The sequence below is a fragment of the Aplysia californica genome, unplaced genomic scaffold, assembly GCF_000002075.1.
Source record: "Aplysia californica isolate F4 #8 unplaced genomic scaffold, AplCal3.0 scaffold00629, whole genome shotgun sequence".
Taxonomy (NCBI): Eukaryota; Metazoa; Mollusca; class Gastropoda; order Aplysiida; family Aplysiidae; genus Aplysia; species Aplysia californica.
This window is the reverse complement of record NW_004797899.1, coordinates 202892-220402: the sequence shown is the minus strand read 5'-3', so window position 1 is coordinate 220402 and position 17511 is coordinate 202892. Positions and strand designations below refer to the sequence as shown.

The 17511-nt window shown below is 39.8% G+C and overlaps 1 protein-coding gene across 1 annotated transcript; it reads left to right on the top strand.

The window, feature by feature from the left end:
- The first annotated feature begins 47 nt into the window (after window positions 1-47).
- On the top strand, window positions 48-9406 carry LOC101859436 (uncharacterized protein KIAA0895). The gene is made up of 6 exons (XM_005107771.3): window positions 48-263; window positions 2933-3613; window positions 4200-4312; window positions 5918-6081; window positions 7118-7423; window positions 8824-9406. Exons 2-6 carry the CDS (start codon window positions 3032-3034, stop codon window positions 9084-9086), a joined length of 1428 nt encoding a protein of 475 aa, XP_005107828.1. The 5' UTR covers window positions 48-263; window positions 2933-3031; the 3' UTR covers window positions 9087-9406.
- Window positions 9407-17511: the final 8105 nt, after the last annotated feature.

Below are 17511 nucleotides of genomic sequence, written 5' to 3'. Positions count from 1 at the left end.
AAATTCTTTCAAAAAATCATTTTCTCTGACATTTTGTAAATTAAGAAAATGATGACAAATGTAATTTATCAGATGGAACTTCATAAGTCCAAATTATAAGCAAATTTTTCACAAACAGGGGGGACTACTCTCGGAGTTGTTACTGTGGGAACTTATTTAGTTGTCATCATGGCGGCTCATTGTGACCGTGGGAGTTATGAATACTTCTGTATTGTACGAAACAAATCGAGTGTGCATATATGGAAGCGTGTTGATTCTGCAGTGTGAGAATTTATCGCCACTCTATTTTTTTGAATATCCAGGCGTAACCTGGATGGTTTGAATTGCTCTATAATCAACCCGCTCCGGCTCCAAGTCCAAGTGATTCTTCTACTTCTAATCTAGATCTAGAATCTAGATCTAGATATAGATTAGATGTATAGATCTAATCTAGATCTAGATCTAGTCTAGACTAGATCTAGATCTAGATCTAGATTCTAGATGTCTTCGTCTTCTGGGGCTAGGGAACTAGGCTGTCTATTTTGACTATGGAAATGAATGGCACTCTATGATGATGACATATATGTTTGTCCCGGCAGGATAATGTTACTATTGTTACTACTCTAAATTCTCTGTTGTTTGAAGGATCCTTTTTGTTTGGAACACGCTTAAAAACCTTCTCTTTAACTTCACACAGTATGAATGTTTGTTGTTGATCTTGTAGTTCCGTTCGTTAAAGTCCATGATCCATTTGTTTACATCCAGAGAAGAAATCCAAAAGTCTTGATGAGCAAATATAGGCAACACAAAGAACAGAAATGCAACCTAACTGCAAAGGCCTAACATCAAATTATGGTAAAATTCCCCCCCCCCCCTCCATATTTTTATAAAATCAAGCCCCCCTGAAACCCCTCTACTCTTCACTTTAACGAATGCAACTATAAAATCATTGAATGTTTACTCCTACTAACCTCAGCAGATGGTTGGAGGGCTACAATGGTACTATTAGTATTAAACTTAGCCTGCACCTGAGCACACACCATACAAACACACACTTTCATCCTATGCATGTATAATCAAAAAGACTAGTCTAGACAACCAGATATTTGGGTCCTGGCACAGTACAGTACAGTACAGTAGCCTGCAATGAAAGTGATGGACAAAAAGTCATTACACCCTTTAGGACTCAGGACTGAGCGAGGATGATATATATATATTTGGGGGTGACTGTCTTAATTGTCACTCAAAATGTGTCTGAGAGAAAATTTCTTCAAATTTGTGTGGGTTGCTAATGTTTAGTGTTGTTACTTGGAACATAAAACAAAGATTTTACACTACTAACCTTCTGTCACATGCCACTATAACAGGAATTAGCCAAACCTGTTCCTCTGCTCTGTGTTGTGATTCCTTCCGCAGCTTTGGGGCCCCGATGCATTGGATTGGAATCTCGCACTTCACGCACAACTGAACCGAGGCTCTAACTAGCCTTTTTCACAACCTATACTGTCAGCAGGCCTCCTCTGCCTTGATACAACTCTCTCCTCTCCCACTCCCACCAGTAATAACTCAGACTTTTATCAACTTGCAAACAATACAACTGAACAGAGACTCACACTTTACTCACTCTCACACTTTCAGCCAAACAATACAATAGGCTAGGCCTAACCCCCTGCCACAACCAAAAACAACCAAATACACCACATTTAGTTAGTCCTCTGATGTGCAACACATTATGAGAATATTGTAGAGCACCTTTAGTATCATGACGGGGTGGAAGCAGGCGCTTGTCAATTTTTGGGCAAGGAGGAATTGGTTATCTTAACAAAGTGTCTACGTACACGGTAACCGGGCACATTATAGTCTGATCAGTGTCTACGTACAGGGTAACCGGGTCGATACTTAGTTTCGGGGGCCCCTTGAGCTATAATAGGTGCAGGGTAACTACTTCGCCCCATCCTCCCTCACTCATCACTAGACTGGCCAATGACAACGCTGCTCCGCTGACTGCCTACTGTTTGGAGCCCACCACAGCCACCCCCCTTCCCCCAGATATGTGTATACAGCTCGCGCGATCTCTCCTGCTGTATCCAAGTTCAAGACTTTCCTTGTCCCGCTAAACCCAAGCATATGTAAAATAATTAAGTTTACATTGGAAAAAGGGGATAAATATTGCGGTAATAAAAGTCCCGCTGTAGGGGTCAGACGGAGTAGTCGTACATCTAGATCTACACAAGGTTGTCTATGACTAGGAACTTGGATCTCTATATATAGAGAAAAAAAGGCAGCTGAAATGGCCATTGTCAAATAACGTGCCCTCACACAATGCACACTTCGGAGAATGTCGGAGTTGGCCCAGTGCACACACAACACGGCGAGTCCCACAACACGATACTTCTGTGAAGAACAAGGGTGGACCTTCCGGTTACTGTATACGTAGAGTCTGGGACTATGTGTCCGGTTACCGTGTATGTAGACACTCCATTACCTTAAAGCTTGTTCATTTGTCTTGCTTTTGATTAAAAAATTAACTATCTATCTTCAAAAGTCGAAGTCGAAGTACTGTGTTTGTCCTTCTTCTTGTCTTTCTCCTTGTTGTTTCTGTCTGTCTGTATGTCTCCCTGCACTGAATGATGGTTATATTAGCTGTTTAGAACCATTATTTTGTCCTACCGTCTAACCTACTTTAACAACGACCTGTCGGAGACTGATCACCGGTACAAACAACCATTTTCCCCACTTCCCACGGGCCTTCGCGTTCTGTTCTATTTGAGAATGGCGCTGCCCAAGAGGACCACCAGCCTAAGATGACTACGGTTCTCCTGGACGTTGGTTGATCATCTTGGACAGGTCCGACTGTGTTTCATCTTGTAAAATGATTTCATAAATGTAGAAAAATATATGCATTTGACTCATCTCTGACACTGTTTTTATGAATACAACATTTATCTTGCAGATGTCTGTGGAACGTTTCATCGAGACTGACTTCCCAATGAGCAACATGGCTGATTGACAGTTTTCCGAGCAGCATCATTTCAATTAAGAAAGCAGGACCATGTTTTATCGACGGTATCGCCACTCGATATCCAACATGGAGCGCGCAGGTCACATCACTGGTGGCCTGAATGGCTCTGCTAAATGTGTCACACTGGTCACTGTGGAAACTTTGAACAACAAAGACCAGTCGCAAAGCCTGAGCTTTCCAAACGACAAACCTCGCAAAAAGAAAAAGAAAAAATCTACAAGCAAACACAGAAAATCTTTGAGTGAAGTTATAACTGTTCCTCACGGAAGCATGTTAAGAGATACCTCAAGTCTTTCCGATTCAGACGTGAAGAAAAAGGAAGATTCCAAAGTGAAAAAGCTGCCCAACATCCTGTCACCTGGGAGACTGGAGGAACTGGCGACTCCCCCCCCTCGTCAACTCTCACTTCCTGTGCATCTGGTCATGAAGAGCAACGAGAAGAAGAAAAAACTCCCACTGCTTGCCGCCATAAAACCGGAAAATGAGAAGTCGGAGAAAGAGCGCTTCATGCGAGCAAATTTCAATTACAATCCGTACTTTGTGTATCGAGGCTGTGTTGATGATGATGTGATGGACAAGTTCAGAGATCCTTCTGACAAGTATATTCCACATGTAAGTAATGTTTACTACACATAATGACATGTTATAGTATATTCCACATGTAAGTAATGTTTACTACACATAATGACATGTTATAGTATATGTAAGTAATGTTTACTACACATAATGACATGTTATAGTATATTCCACATGTAAGTAATGTTTACTACACATAATGACATGTTACTTATATTCCACACGTAAGTAATGACATATGAGATGTGATAGTATGGTACTCATGAAAATAATATTTTTAAATTTTTTTTAGTCCTGCTTAAACGAAAAGAACATTTTTTCAACATGGCAACATATCAGATTGACAAGTTGTGCAGTGTCAAGTATTTATGTTGATATGAAATTGTATGGAACAAATTATGTTCTTTTTATCAGTTTGAACATTTTAATCTGCCTGAGTCAAAATTCCAAGTTTCCGTGAAAAGTGCAATGTGCATTTATTTATGTCTGCCAAAATTCTTTGCATTATTTAAATGGTGGCATTTCTAACATCTATTAGGCCTACAGATCGTAAAGCATAATATTTTTTTTTTACAATATTGTTTCAACCTTTATCTGAAAATTACTTTTGTCTTTTCTCCAGGCTATTCTGATCATGGAAAAAGCCATCAGTTACTTTGGAACGTATGAAACTTTTGAGGAAGTCACTGGTGGCAGAATTTTGAGCAAGTCTCAAATATACTCGCTGGTAAAAAAGTAAGAGACAAAGTTTTTCTTAATACAATGAGTGGCTTGTGATCAGGTAAAGAATCCTAAAAAGTTCTTTTGTATTTTGTAATGTTTATACTCTGTTCAAAAGATAACTTGATTTTAAATGCATGGATTTATTATATCGCTGAGTTGAAATATGTGTCATGGATGCGATGGAATCAAGTGCTAGTCAATTTTTGGGCATATGGGGTTCTTGGTAGCTTGTTCATTTGCCTTCCTTTTGGTGGAAAAAATATCCATATTTGTTGAATAGAAGTTGAAATATTTGTGATTGAAGGAGGTCAGGATCACCTGGTTTCTGAGGTAAAATTAGCGAGAAAATGGCCGCCAAAGTTTGGTAACTTCCATAGCCTGAGAGTCGTTGGAAACTGAAAATTTACATTTTTTGTGCCTTTAATCAGCGTGTTTAAGTAAATCTATACAAATGTGTTTTAAATGGACATAGAAAAAGGTGTTGAGCAAAAAAAGAAAATTAGAAAAAAATTTCCATCGCCTCTAAAATGCCGATTTCTTTGATTTCATTGTTTTGACAAGCGCCTGATTTCACCACGATGCCTCACATATATATATTTTATTGGTTTTTTAATCTTCAAATAATGGACAGGGCAGGGAACTTGGTGTTATTATCAACAAATATAATTGCTTCACAACTTTGCATGAACTCAACAAAGATTTTTGTCTTTTCCAAGAATGAGCGAAATTACTCCGCTTTCTTGATCTATGTACATTACAACTTCCTATATGTTATTTCCCAGACCATCACTTTTCCTCTTTCCCTCTTTCTTGTTGACTGTGACAGAGTGCTCTGTCTTCACGAGAACATTTTTGTGTCCGGTTAAAACTCAAACTTCAGCCTTGCTTTCTATCCCAGATTTTCTTAGATTGTCCCTGGCATGATTTTATAATGGAAATTCCTGTACTGTTGTTTGTCTATGTATTGTTTTCCTCCTTTCATTTCTGACAATGACCATCTCAGAGCTTGTAGTACCAAGTGAGCTCAATAGTTACTCAAGGAGACATTATTTCTTCTTTGACCTCCCTTCTTAGTGTGGCGTCGGTGGCCTAGTGGTTAGGCTCTCGGACTCGTAACCGTAAGGTCGTGGGTTCGAATCCCGTCAAGGGCCCGACGTTGTGTCCTTGGGAAAGGCACTTTACACGAATTTTCCTCACTTCACCCAGGTGGGAATGGGTACCCGGCTATAGACAGCGAAAGATCTCGTCAGTTTGTTAGTGTTTGAGCGCTTAATCGGCTGCTTGCACTGTATGCTTCCTGGGAAGCTGAGAATGTTTCGGAGTGTTCTATGGTCCGCTGGGGTAATAATATAGTGTAAAGGGCATAGAGCCTGCTGTTGAGCGGGGATATGTGCTATACAAATGCTAACTATTATTATCTATTATTATTATTATTATTATTACATTTTGTGTATTACATTTGGTGTATTACATTTGGTGTATTACATTTTGTGTATTACATTTTGTGTACTTTGTATTACTTGGGTCCGTGTCATAGGGTTTGGCTGTCAATGAACAGATGATTCCTAAAAAAAAATATATTATTGACAGGCAAATCCAATTACACAAATTCCTCAGGTACTTGAAAAATGAGGAACTTGAGGATGAAGTGACCTTGAACCTGAGTGAGGACATGCTGAGCCGAGGATCCATGACCAGGTCAAAGGGCAAGGCCATGCTGAACGTGCGTTGTGTGAACCTGAGGGAGTGCTGGGCCGAGGGTCTGCTGAGACACGAACTGGGTGAGTGGGGTGTACGGTGGTAGTTTTAGGTCAGTCGGTGAGTGAGGTGTACGGTGGCAGTTTTAGGTCAGGCGGTGAGTGAGGTATACAGTGGCAGTTTTAGGACAGTCGGTGAGTGATGTGTACGGTGGTAGTTTTAGGTCAGTCGGTGAGTGCGGTGTACGATTCGCAGTTTTAGGTCAGTCGGTTAACACTTTGCCGTCACTTGGCGCAATTGCCAGTGAAAATTATCTGTTCCAGTCACCCGGCGCAGTTCTGCGCCAGGGCCGAGAAGTTGGTGTCAGTCACTGCAGACGCTCTCCTGGCTGGGTGGCCAGAGGGGGTGTTTTGTACTGCAAAGTGTTATAGTCAAAGGGTTTTCCTCTTTGTGGAATAGATAGGCCCTACTGGGATTTTGACAGATTTACGGTGCCTCTAAGCTGTGGGAAGTGAAAGTTTTACGCGACTTGAACAGAACAAAAGAACATGTTTTTTTGCCCTCCCTTTCTAGGATGAAGAGGAAAGTTGAAGCTATTCTGTCATTGTCAGATAGGGGAGAGGAACATCATTGTGTATGTCCATCCATTCGTGTGTGTGCGTGTCCGTGTATGTAAATGTGTATGTCTGTGTGAGATCATCTCTTCTCATCTCATGTCACCTTATCAATTCTTAATCTTTATGAGATATATTAATTGTAAACAAAAAGGCCTTGTAAATGTGAAACAGCTTCTCTCCTAGCAACTTTTGGTGTAGGATAAGCGGGCTAACCCAGATTTGGGGGGGGTTCTAAAAATCTTGACCTACACCAAAAGTGAGCTTTGCCGTACCTATAGGAGAAGTTTGGTTTCATTGGTGTGTATATTTGTTTGGTTATAGAGAAAACTCTCCTTGTCTTTTAAAGAGACTGAATAAGGATCCAAAAACTTTAACCTCGATTTTCTCAAAACAGCATTTATCGGGATAGCCCCCTTGTGCTTAAAAGCAACCAATTCGATTTTTCTCTGACTTGCTTTTCAAGGGCACTGATTGATGTTTGTATTGGGTGTTTGTCTTTCAGGTACTCACTATCTTCGTAGCTGCAACACTCGCTACCAGCCCTGGCACAGCTGGCGTGTGCGTCGTGATCTTGGTATGGGGCCGATCAACCCGACAGAGGAGGGGCTCGCGTCGCTACACAGCGTGCTGTTCAGGGACCGCCCCTACCTGTGGCGTGCTGCTCTGCTCTACTACACCACGTTCATGGCCTCGCGACTGTCCTTCAAGGAACTCTTCATGGACATTGAAAAGTTTGTCTACAACCCAAACGTGCGCTGGGACTATTGCCTGCGAGCCAAGAGGGGACAGGAAGATACATCCAGGCCAGGTGAAATATTTATCCCCATGTTGGCTATATATGCCATGACTCCAGCTGACAGAAAATCTCATGCTCACACACACTCTCTCTGATACATGAACACATTCACTGGGCACTCACCAGAGAGCTCATTTGTGTTGTCTGTTGTGCTCCTTGGAGTACACTGTGATCTGTCCCATGGGGTTGTATCCTTGGAATAGTTCAGCTCTGTTGTGGTAGTTCATGGAATGTGGCGCCATCTTCGAAAGAGCGCCTGCTTTGTGAACAGAGTTACCCTACTTGTGTGGAAAAAAGTCGAATTAAAACTAACAAGTTTTTGTATAATTTATAATTAAAGTTTCGGAATAGCACCTTTTTTAATGGTTACGCTAACAAAAATCCTCTTCAGGTGGAAGGGGCGACTGTTTTCTTCATTTAATTTGGCTTTAGAACGAGAGGCGAGAGGTCATTAAATAACATAAACCCAAAACTCCGCACTTAGTGAACAGGAACAGCTGATGCGCAAGGGGGTGCTATTCCTATTCTTTTTCTGGAAAAACTAAAGAGAGCTTCAAAACAAAGACTGCAGCGACATCTGAACCGATATGTGGACTTCCGCGGACACCTTTTTGGCAGAGTTAACTATTCTGTTATGTATGATCTTTGCCTCTACTGAACAGTGGACGCTCCTATTTCTCACAAAGAAACCAATGGTTTAATTCTGTTGTATCTTACAATGAAATATATATATATATATAGCGATTTAAACATTCAATTTTTGGAGATCCACTTTTGAGTGACAAGACTGAAATGTAGAGAAAAAAAAAAGGAAAATACCTTTATGAAGTCTCCAATCTCTTCTTTGGCTATAAGATATTCTACTGTTCATAGAACTGGGATTTTATCAATACATATTATATATTCTGATGGCACCAACTGTTGCATCACTTTTTAGATGAAATGATACACCTTTTGACCTCAAAATTTGAATGAAGGTAGCTTTGAATATTCCTGAGAACACGGTAGATCTGGATTTATAAAATTGTAGTTTTCAACAGATTTTGAATCCCAAGTTAGCTTCTCGAGATGTTTGTACGTGATGTGTGTTATGCCTTTTGAGTTGGTTATGAATGTCTGTGTTTAGCCTATGGCAGGGAGGGGTTGTATGTATAACACTTTTCACCCATGCAGTGCACACAGCGTGCAACACATATCCCCACGGACCATGGTACAGATGCGGTGCATGCTATATCACACCGTCACCGATCGGCGTCCTGTGGGGAAAAGGGACGGCTTCTTATGGTCGCCGATCAGCGTTCCTTGGGGGCCTAGAGTTAAGGATTTCAATTCAAGATTCTATGCAAGACTTTGAGCCAATTGTTAGTTGATAAATTTAATGTTGAAATATTCCTCTTGATCCTATTTTTTAGGGTGCTTTTGCAAGGATCAGGTGTATCTAGATGGGGCTCTGCAGTTGCTGAAACGACGGAGAGTTCTCGACTTTCATCTTCTCGTGCGACTCGGAAAGATTTCTTACGAGGATGTTGACAGGGAATGTGTCACCGAAATAGCTCAACTGGAGAACACTCGCATCCCGTGGTTCATGAATGACCTGACTATTTACAGGAGACAACTGGACCACATCGCTTACACCAATGGCCTTACGGACGACGTACTCAGCTCTGCCGAGTGACTCGTTGATCGCACACAGAAGAGTGACTCGTTGATCTCACACAGAAGGATGGGAATAGTTTGTTTTACCGCTACTTTTTGGCGGTTCATTTTTGCCTCATCTCAACAGAAGCATTTAGAGTTGACAATCAAATGCTGGTATAAGTGAAATCAATTTTTTAAATTTTCACAAAAGGGTAAAATGTTGTACGATAGGCAGTTATCAGTTGGTGTCTTTGTCAGTTAAAAATGTTTATGTAGTTAAATTTAGGAGTTTAGCCGTGATACTTGCAGCATGGGCACTGTCATTACTGAGTCCACAGAACCAGTACATTGTGAAATGTCATTCCCTCTCCCCCCCCCCCCCCCCCCTCTTTCTCTCTCTCTCACTCTCTGTTCCCCTTTGTCTCTCTCTCGCTCTCTCTCGCTCTCTACCTAATCTATCTCTCCCTCTCTCTCTTTCTATCTATCTATCTATCTATATATATATCTATCTCACCCTCTTTCCCCCCTTCGTCCTCCCTCCCCCTCTACCTCCCAGTGGCTCACTATCACTCCACTACCCACCAACGTCTGGGGACCATACATGAAGCCGCTGACACAACCACAAAACATTCGCTGATGCTCATCTAGTTCCAAAAATAAGAATGAAGTAAGATTATAACTAAGTATTGTATTGAAAGCAGAAAAGCAAGAGAAGACGAAATGAATCTTTTTTTTTTTTTTTTAAAGATAGAGTGCCATTTTAAAAATCTAAAAGTAGCCAAAGTGTACTTGTTATTTTTGATATTCCAAAAAGTAAACAATGCTGAGCACTTCTAGGTCAAGCACTATTCAAGAAAAGCCTCTCTGCGTTTTTCAGTTGTTTTCTTTGGTTGTACTTGACATTCCAGTGAGTTGTCGTTTGTATCTTTATGTCTTTGAAAGGCGTTTGTTTGAGGGGGTCTCATCTATTTAATAGCTCATCTACATGATCTTTCAGCTTTGTGCACTAACAGAATTTTTCAATGAGATACAGTCTGCTCATACTTTCTGCAGATTTGCTTCAGTTTCAAAAGTCATATAAAAAAACTAGAGAAATTTGATCTTGCTCCGATAATGTCCAACTACGTGATGAGTGCTTTGAGTTCAGTTGTATCTTGTAAAAACGCCAAATTTCTTCTCTTTTCTTATAAGCCCTGACTAGACGTGTGTCACACAATGTCCACTAAAAGTAATTCATTACCGATGGACGAATGTCTCAGCATCTACGATAAAATCTTTCAACATTCTCACTCCTGATATTGCATTTTGATGTTTGTGAGTGTATGCATCATAATAACATATGGTCTTAGTCTGTATTCTGTTCTAGTTTGCTTTGAAGAACTTTCTTAGTTTACTTTACAGTCTCAGCAAGAAAATGCCCAGATCCTGTCTAAATGTTGATTTTGTTTTATTCTTTTTAGACTGATACAGGGTATGATTTCCATGAATGGGTCTTTTTTGATGATGAGCTTTTATTAGAAAGGTCAAATTTCCTGCTATCTTCAGCTGAGAAGAGGTAGCGGTTGTTCACGAGCTCAAATATATTCCTGTATCTGCTGAGATTGTTGCTCAAGACAGAAGAGAGTTAAACTGGCCGAAAATGTTTAAAGGTGACCGCTATCCCATTGATAAATCATGTTCATTTCCTGATCATAATACCATTTTTGTTATTGCCATCTTCTGTGATCTGCTACCCTGACTAATTTGTTGATATCATTACATGCCATATATATCTTCTTGCCATATGTTATCGTGTTGATCATTTGTTGGAAAGCTCTATTGTTACACAAAGATCTGATAGAAATGGCCATACATTTTGTTTATCGACTCCAAGTTCTCATGAGTGTTTTTGTGCCCCTTGTCGAAGGTCTTATCAGACAGTGTTTCAAAGGTCTTATCAGACAGTGTTTCAAAGGTCTTATCAGACAGTGTTTCAAAGGTCTTATCAGACAGTGTTTCAAAGGTCTTATCAGACAGTGTTTCAAAGGTCTTATCATGTATTCTTCAAGACTTTGTTTCCAATTTTCACCTTTTTGAGGACAGTGTTTCAATGGTTTTTATCAAGCTCCCAATTTTTGTTTTTGACGTCTATATGTGTCATAACATGGTGGGATCACTCAGGCATTCGTCAAACTTTGGGCCTGTGGAGGTATTGATGTCATCTCAAAGTAGATTTATTGGCCTTGCTTTCAATGGAAAAAATACTCATCTTTCTTGATGAGAAGTTGAGATATCAGGGATGGAAGGAGGTGGGGGGGTCGTCTGGTTTCAGAGGTAAAATTAGCGAGAAGATGGCCACCAAAGCTTTGTAACTTCAATAGCTTGAGAGTCCTTGAAGACTGAAAATTTACGTATCTTGTGCCTTTAATCGTTTTTCCATAAAACTCACGTGGAAATGTGTTTGATATGGACTTCAAAGGTGTTGAGCAAAAAATTAGATGAACTTGGCCTAACTAGCGGAAAGATTCTTGTCTCTTCGATTTCCTTATTTTGATGTGCGTCTGATTTCACTACGATACCTCGACATCTGTGTATTTTTATATGTGCGTTTAATGTTATGAAATACTGAATTGTTTGCTATAATGAGATTTCTGTGAAATCAAAAACAGTTTTTGTTGTAAAGCAGACGTCATGAACTGGTTGTCTTTGCCTTGTCTGTTTTACCTGGACAGCATAAGCTCCTAACTGTTGGTTGTCTTCGCCTTGTCTGTTTTACCTGGACAGCATAAGCTCCTAACTGTTGGTTGTCTTTGTCTTGTCTGTTTTACCTGGACAGCATAAGCTCCTAACTGTTGGTTGTCTTCGCCTTGTCTGTTTTACCTGGACAGCATAAGCTCCTAACTGTTGGTTGTCTTTGTCTTGTCTGGTTTACCTGGACAGCATGAGCTCCTAACTGTTGGCTGTCACTCAGTGACTGGAGATGCTTCCTTTGCCCCATTGTTTACTCCAGGACTGTCCAAGTTGTCAGTCTGTAGTTAGCCGACCGGAACTAGTAATCTCTAAATACAGTGGAGCCTGCTCTAACTGCCACCTGTCCAAGACAATCATAGAACCTGCCACTCCCCACCAAACATTTTCTCCAGGTCATCATGACCCTGTCTGAGAGAAGCATCTATTTGAGACAACCTCTGTTCTCCTTGACAAGGCATGGCTGTCTCAGACAATTCCGACTCTGTTTCCCGCTCTCGTGATTCAGACACATGTGTATCGTATGTCAGGGTCGTCCTCTTGTGTAGCATATGTCAGAGTCCTCAGCTAAATGGTTGGGTTTTGTGTGTAGAGTTACCTTTCACTTGGATTGGAGCATGACAGGACTGCTTTTGAAACTTTCAGTTTTTGTCAACTCAAATCCCAGAGATTATAAAAAGAATTTAACAGACAACACAACTTCCCAAACTTTCCAAAGAAGAAAGAAAAAGAGAACGTTGCATGGTAAAATACAAGTGTAGCGTGAGAACTCCACACAGAACCCAGCCTTTAGTTATTGCGTCACATTCCGAGATTTTCCATAAACTCAGACGAAGGGTAAGTCACAAATGTTTCACCTGAAGCTGACATTGCTGGTGCACAGATGAAGGTATCAGTGCATGTTGTTTGTCAGACACACTGCCCCTGGTCTGTAAATATGTTATATTGTTGTGCAGTTTTACCTGTGTTGATCACATTGTTGACCGTCATTGACAAGTGCCTATCATTATGTTTTTGATCTCCTATAGTTGCAGATATAAATAGATAGATATGACTCAGTAGAAAAGCTGATGTAATGAAGTGAGTGATTGGGACAAAAGAAGATTGGCTGGTCACATCTGAGGGTGAAGGACGTATATGCCGGTATATATTTGTGTGTGTCGCGACACAGTGGAATCAGGTACTCCTAAATTTTTTGGCATGTGGAGTTATTGGTACTATCTGAAAGCTGATATATTTGCCTAGCTTCCAATGAAATAGATACCCTTCTATCTTGAATAGAATTCGTGATTTTGCGATTGAAGGAAGTGAGGTCGCCTGGTTTCAGTGGTGAAATTAGCGAGAAAATGGCTACCAAAGTTTGGTAACTCCAGTAGCTAAAAAGTCCTTGAGAACAGAGAAATGACAATTTTTAATCAATGTTTTTTTCAGTAAAATTCACATGGAAATGTGTTGTTAAATGGACATAAAAGAGGTTGAGCCAAGAATAAAAATTAGATAGAAATGTCCAAACTGGCCCAAAAATTCCTGTTTCTCCGATTTCTGTATTTTGATGAGCGCCTGATTTCACCACGCTGCCTCACATATATATATATATATATATCTATATCTATATCTATATATATATATATATATATATATATATATATATATATATATATATATATATCTATATATCTATGCGGTTCAGATCTGATTGTCATACCTATGTCTACTGCTCAGAAATTCCTGATGGGGAAGCTGTTCATTATAATAATAGAAAAAAAATAACGGATTGAAAAGGAATTTACCTTTTCAGCTGATTTGGAGAAAATGCATCTTATCTTAAAAAGCGATGTTATCCGAGTGTTTTAAGCCTCCAATCAAAGAATGAAATGTGAAAAAAGAAAATGAGAAAATGTCTTCACCTTACAACAACTCTACAACCAAAGATCGGTGCAATAGAAGTGTATCACATTTTTCAATTATTGATCCGTTTACATGAAATATTGTTGATATTCCCCAGTCCGCCCGACTTTCAAATGATAAATTTAGAAACTTTGAATACGGTAACTTCAGTAACAGCAGGCTTTGTTCTATATTGGAGCAGAGTACTATATGTATCTTCTGAACTTCTTGACTACATATGGTCGCTTTTAAGGACAAGAGGGCTAACCCAGATTTCAGGTTTCCAGAAATCTTGACCTATACCAAATGTGGGATTGCCCTACCTATAGGAGAAGTTTGGTTTCATTGGCGTGTATATTTGTTTGGGTATAGAGAAAACTCTCCTTGTCTTTTAAAGAAACTGAACAAGGGTCCAAAAACTTTACTTTCGATTTTCTCAAAACAGCATTTTTCGGGATAGCCCCTTTGTGCTTAAAAGCGACCATATTACAGTGAAGTTTTCACTGTCTCATCCCACCAGAGATTGGTCCTTGGAGCCCTTCATGAACTTCACATCTGTGTGTGTGACGTAACTCTAACTTCTGCTCTTTCTGGTCATTTGGGGGGAAGTCTGTGACCGGAGGGCCTTGTGGGGAACGGTATTTCTCCTTTTTGTACCGCTGTGTTTATTTAGTATTTGTGATATGAGATTGGATTGTAGTGTTTATAGAGTTAATAATGTCATCTGTATATTTGTCTGTATATTTGTCTGTATGGTATCTGGAGTGATCATAGCCAAGACGTACTGCTGTGTTTCCAGTCGTTTCGTTTTGAGCATATTCAGGTTGTTGTGTACTGTAAGTGATGTTTGATATTTTAGTTGATTCTGATTTTGAAACTGTAGAAACTTCTGTATTTGCTGGTGATATTGCAATGATAAGGATCACGCGTTATACCCTTTTCAGTCTGTATATTGAGAGAATTTATGGATGTAGAGTCTCAAGGACAACTTGTTCCATGACAACATAAGACGTAGTAATATAACATCTACCTCTGAGGTGTCTTCAGTCTTTTCGTCAGCGAGGGGAGGGGGAAAGGGTGGGGGGGGGGGGATTTTTTCGTCATTATCAACTCGAAATCGCCAGTTCAGTTAAACACGACATTTTTGTGGTCAATGTATGAGTGTAGTCCCACGTATGTACTTACCAAACCACCACCTTTACCAGACAACCACCTACAAGACATCCGCTTCCCACTCCCCTCCAGGCAGTTTTTTCTGTATATTAGTAGGTGTACCCATGTACCGGTATGATAATGACTCAGTCCAGGGGGACAACCTGTCCTGTTCAGGGGGACAACCTGTCTGCAATGATCACTTTCTCCTCCACAAGGGCTGGTTGTCTCGGACAGATGTGGCCGATATTGTCATACGTTATTCCATGCATCCTTCAGCTGGCTCAAAGTCTCCAGTAACTATGTATATAATGATATCCATGTGCCTCAAAGTATTCAAGCTTGTTATTGTTATATTGTATTCTTATTGTAATTATTTATTACTTGACAGTTACAGGAACAGGATGAGGAAATGTTTCATCAGCTTGTCAGAAAGTACTGGGTGTCTAAAAAAACCCAAGAGGACCCACTTAAATGGCAATTTCTCGGTGAACTTTGAACCAATTTTGATAAAACTTCGAAGAAATAAAAATCAATCATGAGGACATTATATTTGTCAATAGGAAAAAAATCAGTTTGTTTGAAAAATATAAAATGTTTAAAATGTCAACCAAAATTGACTGAAACGCAAAGCTTTGCAACTTCTTAAAATCAACCATATTGTTCTCAAATAGTCAGGTTTCGAAGAACAAACCTAATACAAAATACAGAATTCCTAAAAATAAACTCAAGAAAAGTGTTTGCCATTTAATTCTCCTTGTGTAGACCATTTTTTCAATACAAGCTCCAACACACCACTGGAATTTTTGAATAACGCGTACAGTGGCTGGTTTCTGTAATAGAATTTTTTTCATGTATATGTTTTAGCCCCCCCCCCCCACCAGGGCTACTGACTGAAGCTGTCTTTAGGCTATTCCCAAATGGGGGATATTAACATGTTCTTATGCACAGTAGAATTGTAAATGGGCTGATTTATCAATGTCATGCTCATACTGTGCTGGAACAACAAAGGGGGAACTGCTGCTTTTTCGTTCCTAATCCTTACTATCGTCATTTTACTTCTACTTTTTTTGTATGTTTGTCACTCTCTTGTGAACTGCTATTTCCGGGGTGCCTTGATAGTCGACGAAGCAGACGTTGTGCTGTTGAGGCTAGAAAGGTGAGCAAAGCCTGATTCCTCGTTTGGACTTCTCTGTTGACATCCACCCCTTGGCGCTCATATGACCTTATGCAGTTGTGAGCACCATAAAACCTTACTAAAACTAAACTAAACATGTTTTAGCTTTTTCCTAGATTTATACCAGAGAATGTAGCTGTCCTCTGAAACAGATAGTCGAGACATCAGTGCTTTTAGTTTTAATGAGTAAATGCAAATGCTTAAAAAATTTTCCAAAGAATGTGAAAAAAAAAAGACATGAATAAGTTTATTTCCCCTTGTAGTAATGTACTGTTTCATATTTCATGTGTTCAAACATTTTTAAAGGATTCATTTATATATGTTTCTATGTTGCCATACCTATTCTTTTGCGTTGCTTTCAAAAGCAGAAATTTCCAGTGTTTGTTTGCAATATTGCCGACACTTGAGTGGTGTAAGTCAGTGTAAAATGTAGGCCTACACTATGGACTCCAGTGTAAGCTTCTGGGCACTGAGCCCGAAGCCTGTGAACGGCCAGAGCTCGTTCATCAAATATGGTCGTTTTTAAGGACAAGCGGGCTAACCCAAATTTCGGGGGTTTCCAGAAATCTTGACCTACACCAAAAGTGGGTGCCTATGGGAGAAGTTTGGTTTCATTGGTGTGCATTTGGTTTGGTTATAAGAAAACGCTGCTCGTCTTTCAAAGAAACTGAACCCGGAGCAAAAACTTTATTTTCAATTTGTTCAAAACAGCATTTTTCGAGATCTCCCCCTTGTGCTTAAAAGCAGCCATAGTATAATACACCACCAGAAACTGAAGTACGTGTTTTGTGCGTGGCAGGGAAAAGACTGTCATGCTCTGAGGTGAACTCGGGGCCTTCAGGGAAACTCACATTGGGTCAAAGTCTGTCACAGTCACTGCATTTCAGCCTAGTCTCATTTTGTAACAAGATCTTGTTGTAGGTTTTAGTGGAAAGTTTTGTTTGTTGAATGTTGTTAGATATTGTATACATGTATGTAATTTCCCATAACAGGATTGTGTTACTGAGTCACCGTTACTCACTACAAGCTTCTGTGCTCAAGAAATATCAAAGGGTCATAATTATTTAATTTATTAACTCGCCTTTGGAAAGTGAAATAGAATCTCAGTGCCCCCACCCTTGTTTTATTCTTGCCAGAGGAAACAGTAACATGTCACATTTTATTACAATGGTTGCTGTGTTCTTGTGAGTTCTTCCAAATGTCAACTGTTACGTGTCATTCCTTCAACTTTAAACATTGCGACATTGAAGAAATAGAAGTTGTCAAGGTGTTCAATATCGTGATCATTATTGTCTGTCTGTTATGTAAATGATGGAGGCATGGAGAGAGACTAGCCCTAGTAGATCAAGTACTTCTGGTGCTTATTTACCTTTTGCTCTTTATGCTTTTCGATGTAGAAGAGCGATCAACCTTTCTTCTTTCGATTTATTCTAAACCCTATTTCCATTTTCATTCCTTATTAACCTGATGTGGATTTTCAGATAGCCCCTTTTGAAACGTAACTAAGCATTCTCTTACA

What these genes read in the sequence shown, in the direction of transcription:
- LOC101859436 (XM_005107771.3), top strand. Translation starts at nt 3,032, where the DNA reads ATGTTTTATCGACGGTATCGCCACTCGATATCCAACATGGAGCGCGCA. An exon ending in CTGACAAGTATATTCCACAT is followed by an intron (nt 3,614 to 4,199) that starts GTAAGTAATGTT and finishes TCTTTTCTCCAG; the next exon opens with GCTATTCTGATCATGGAAAA. An exon ending in TCTGCTGAGACACGAACTGG is followed by an intron (nt 6,082 to 7,117) that starts GTGAGTGGGGTG and finishes TTTGTCTTTCAG; the next exon opens with GTACTCACTATCTTCGTAGC.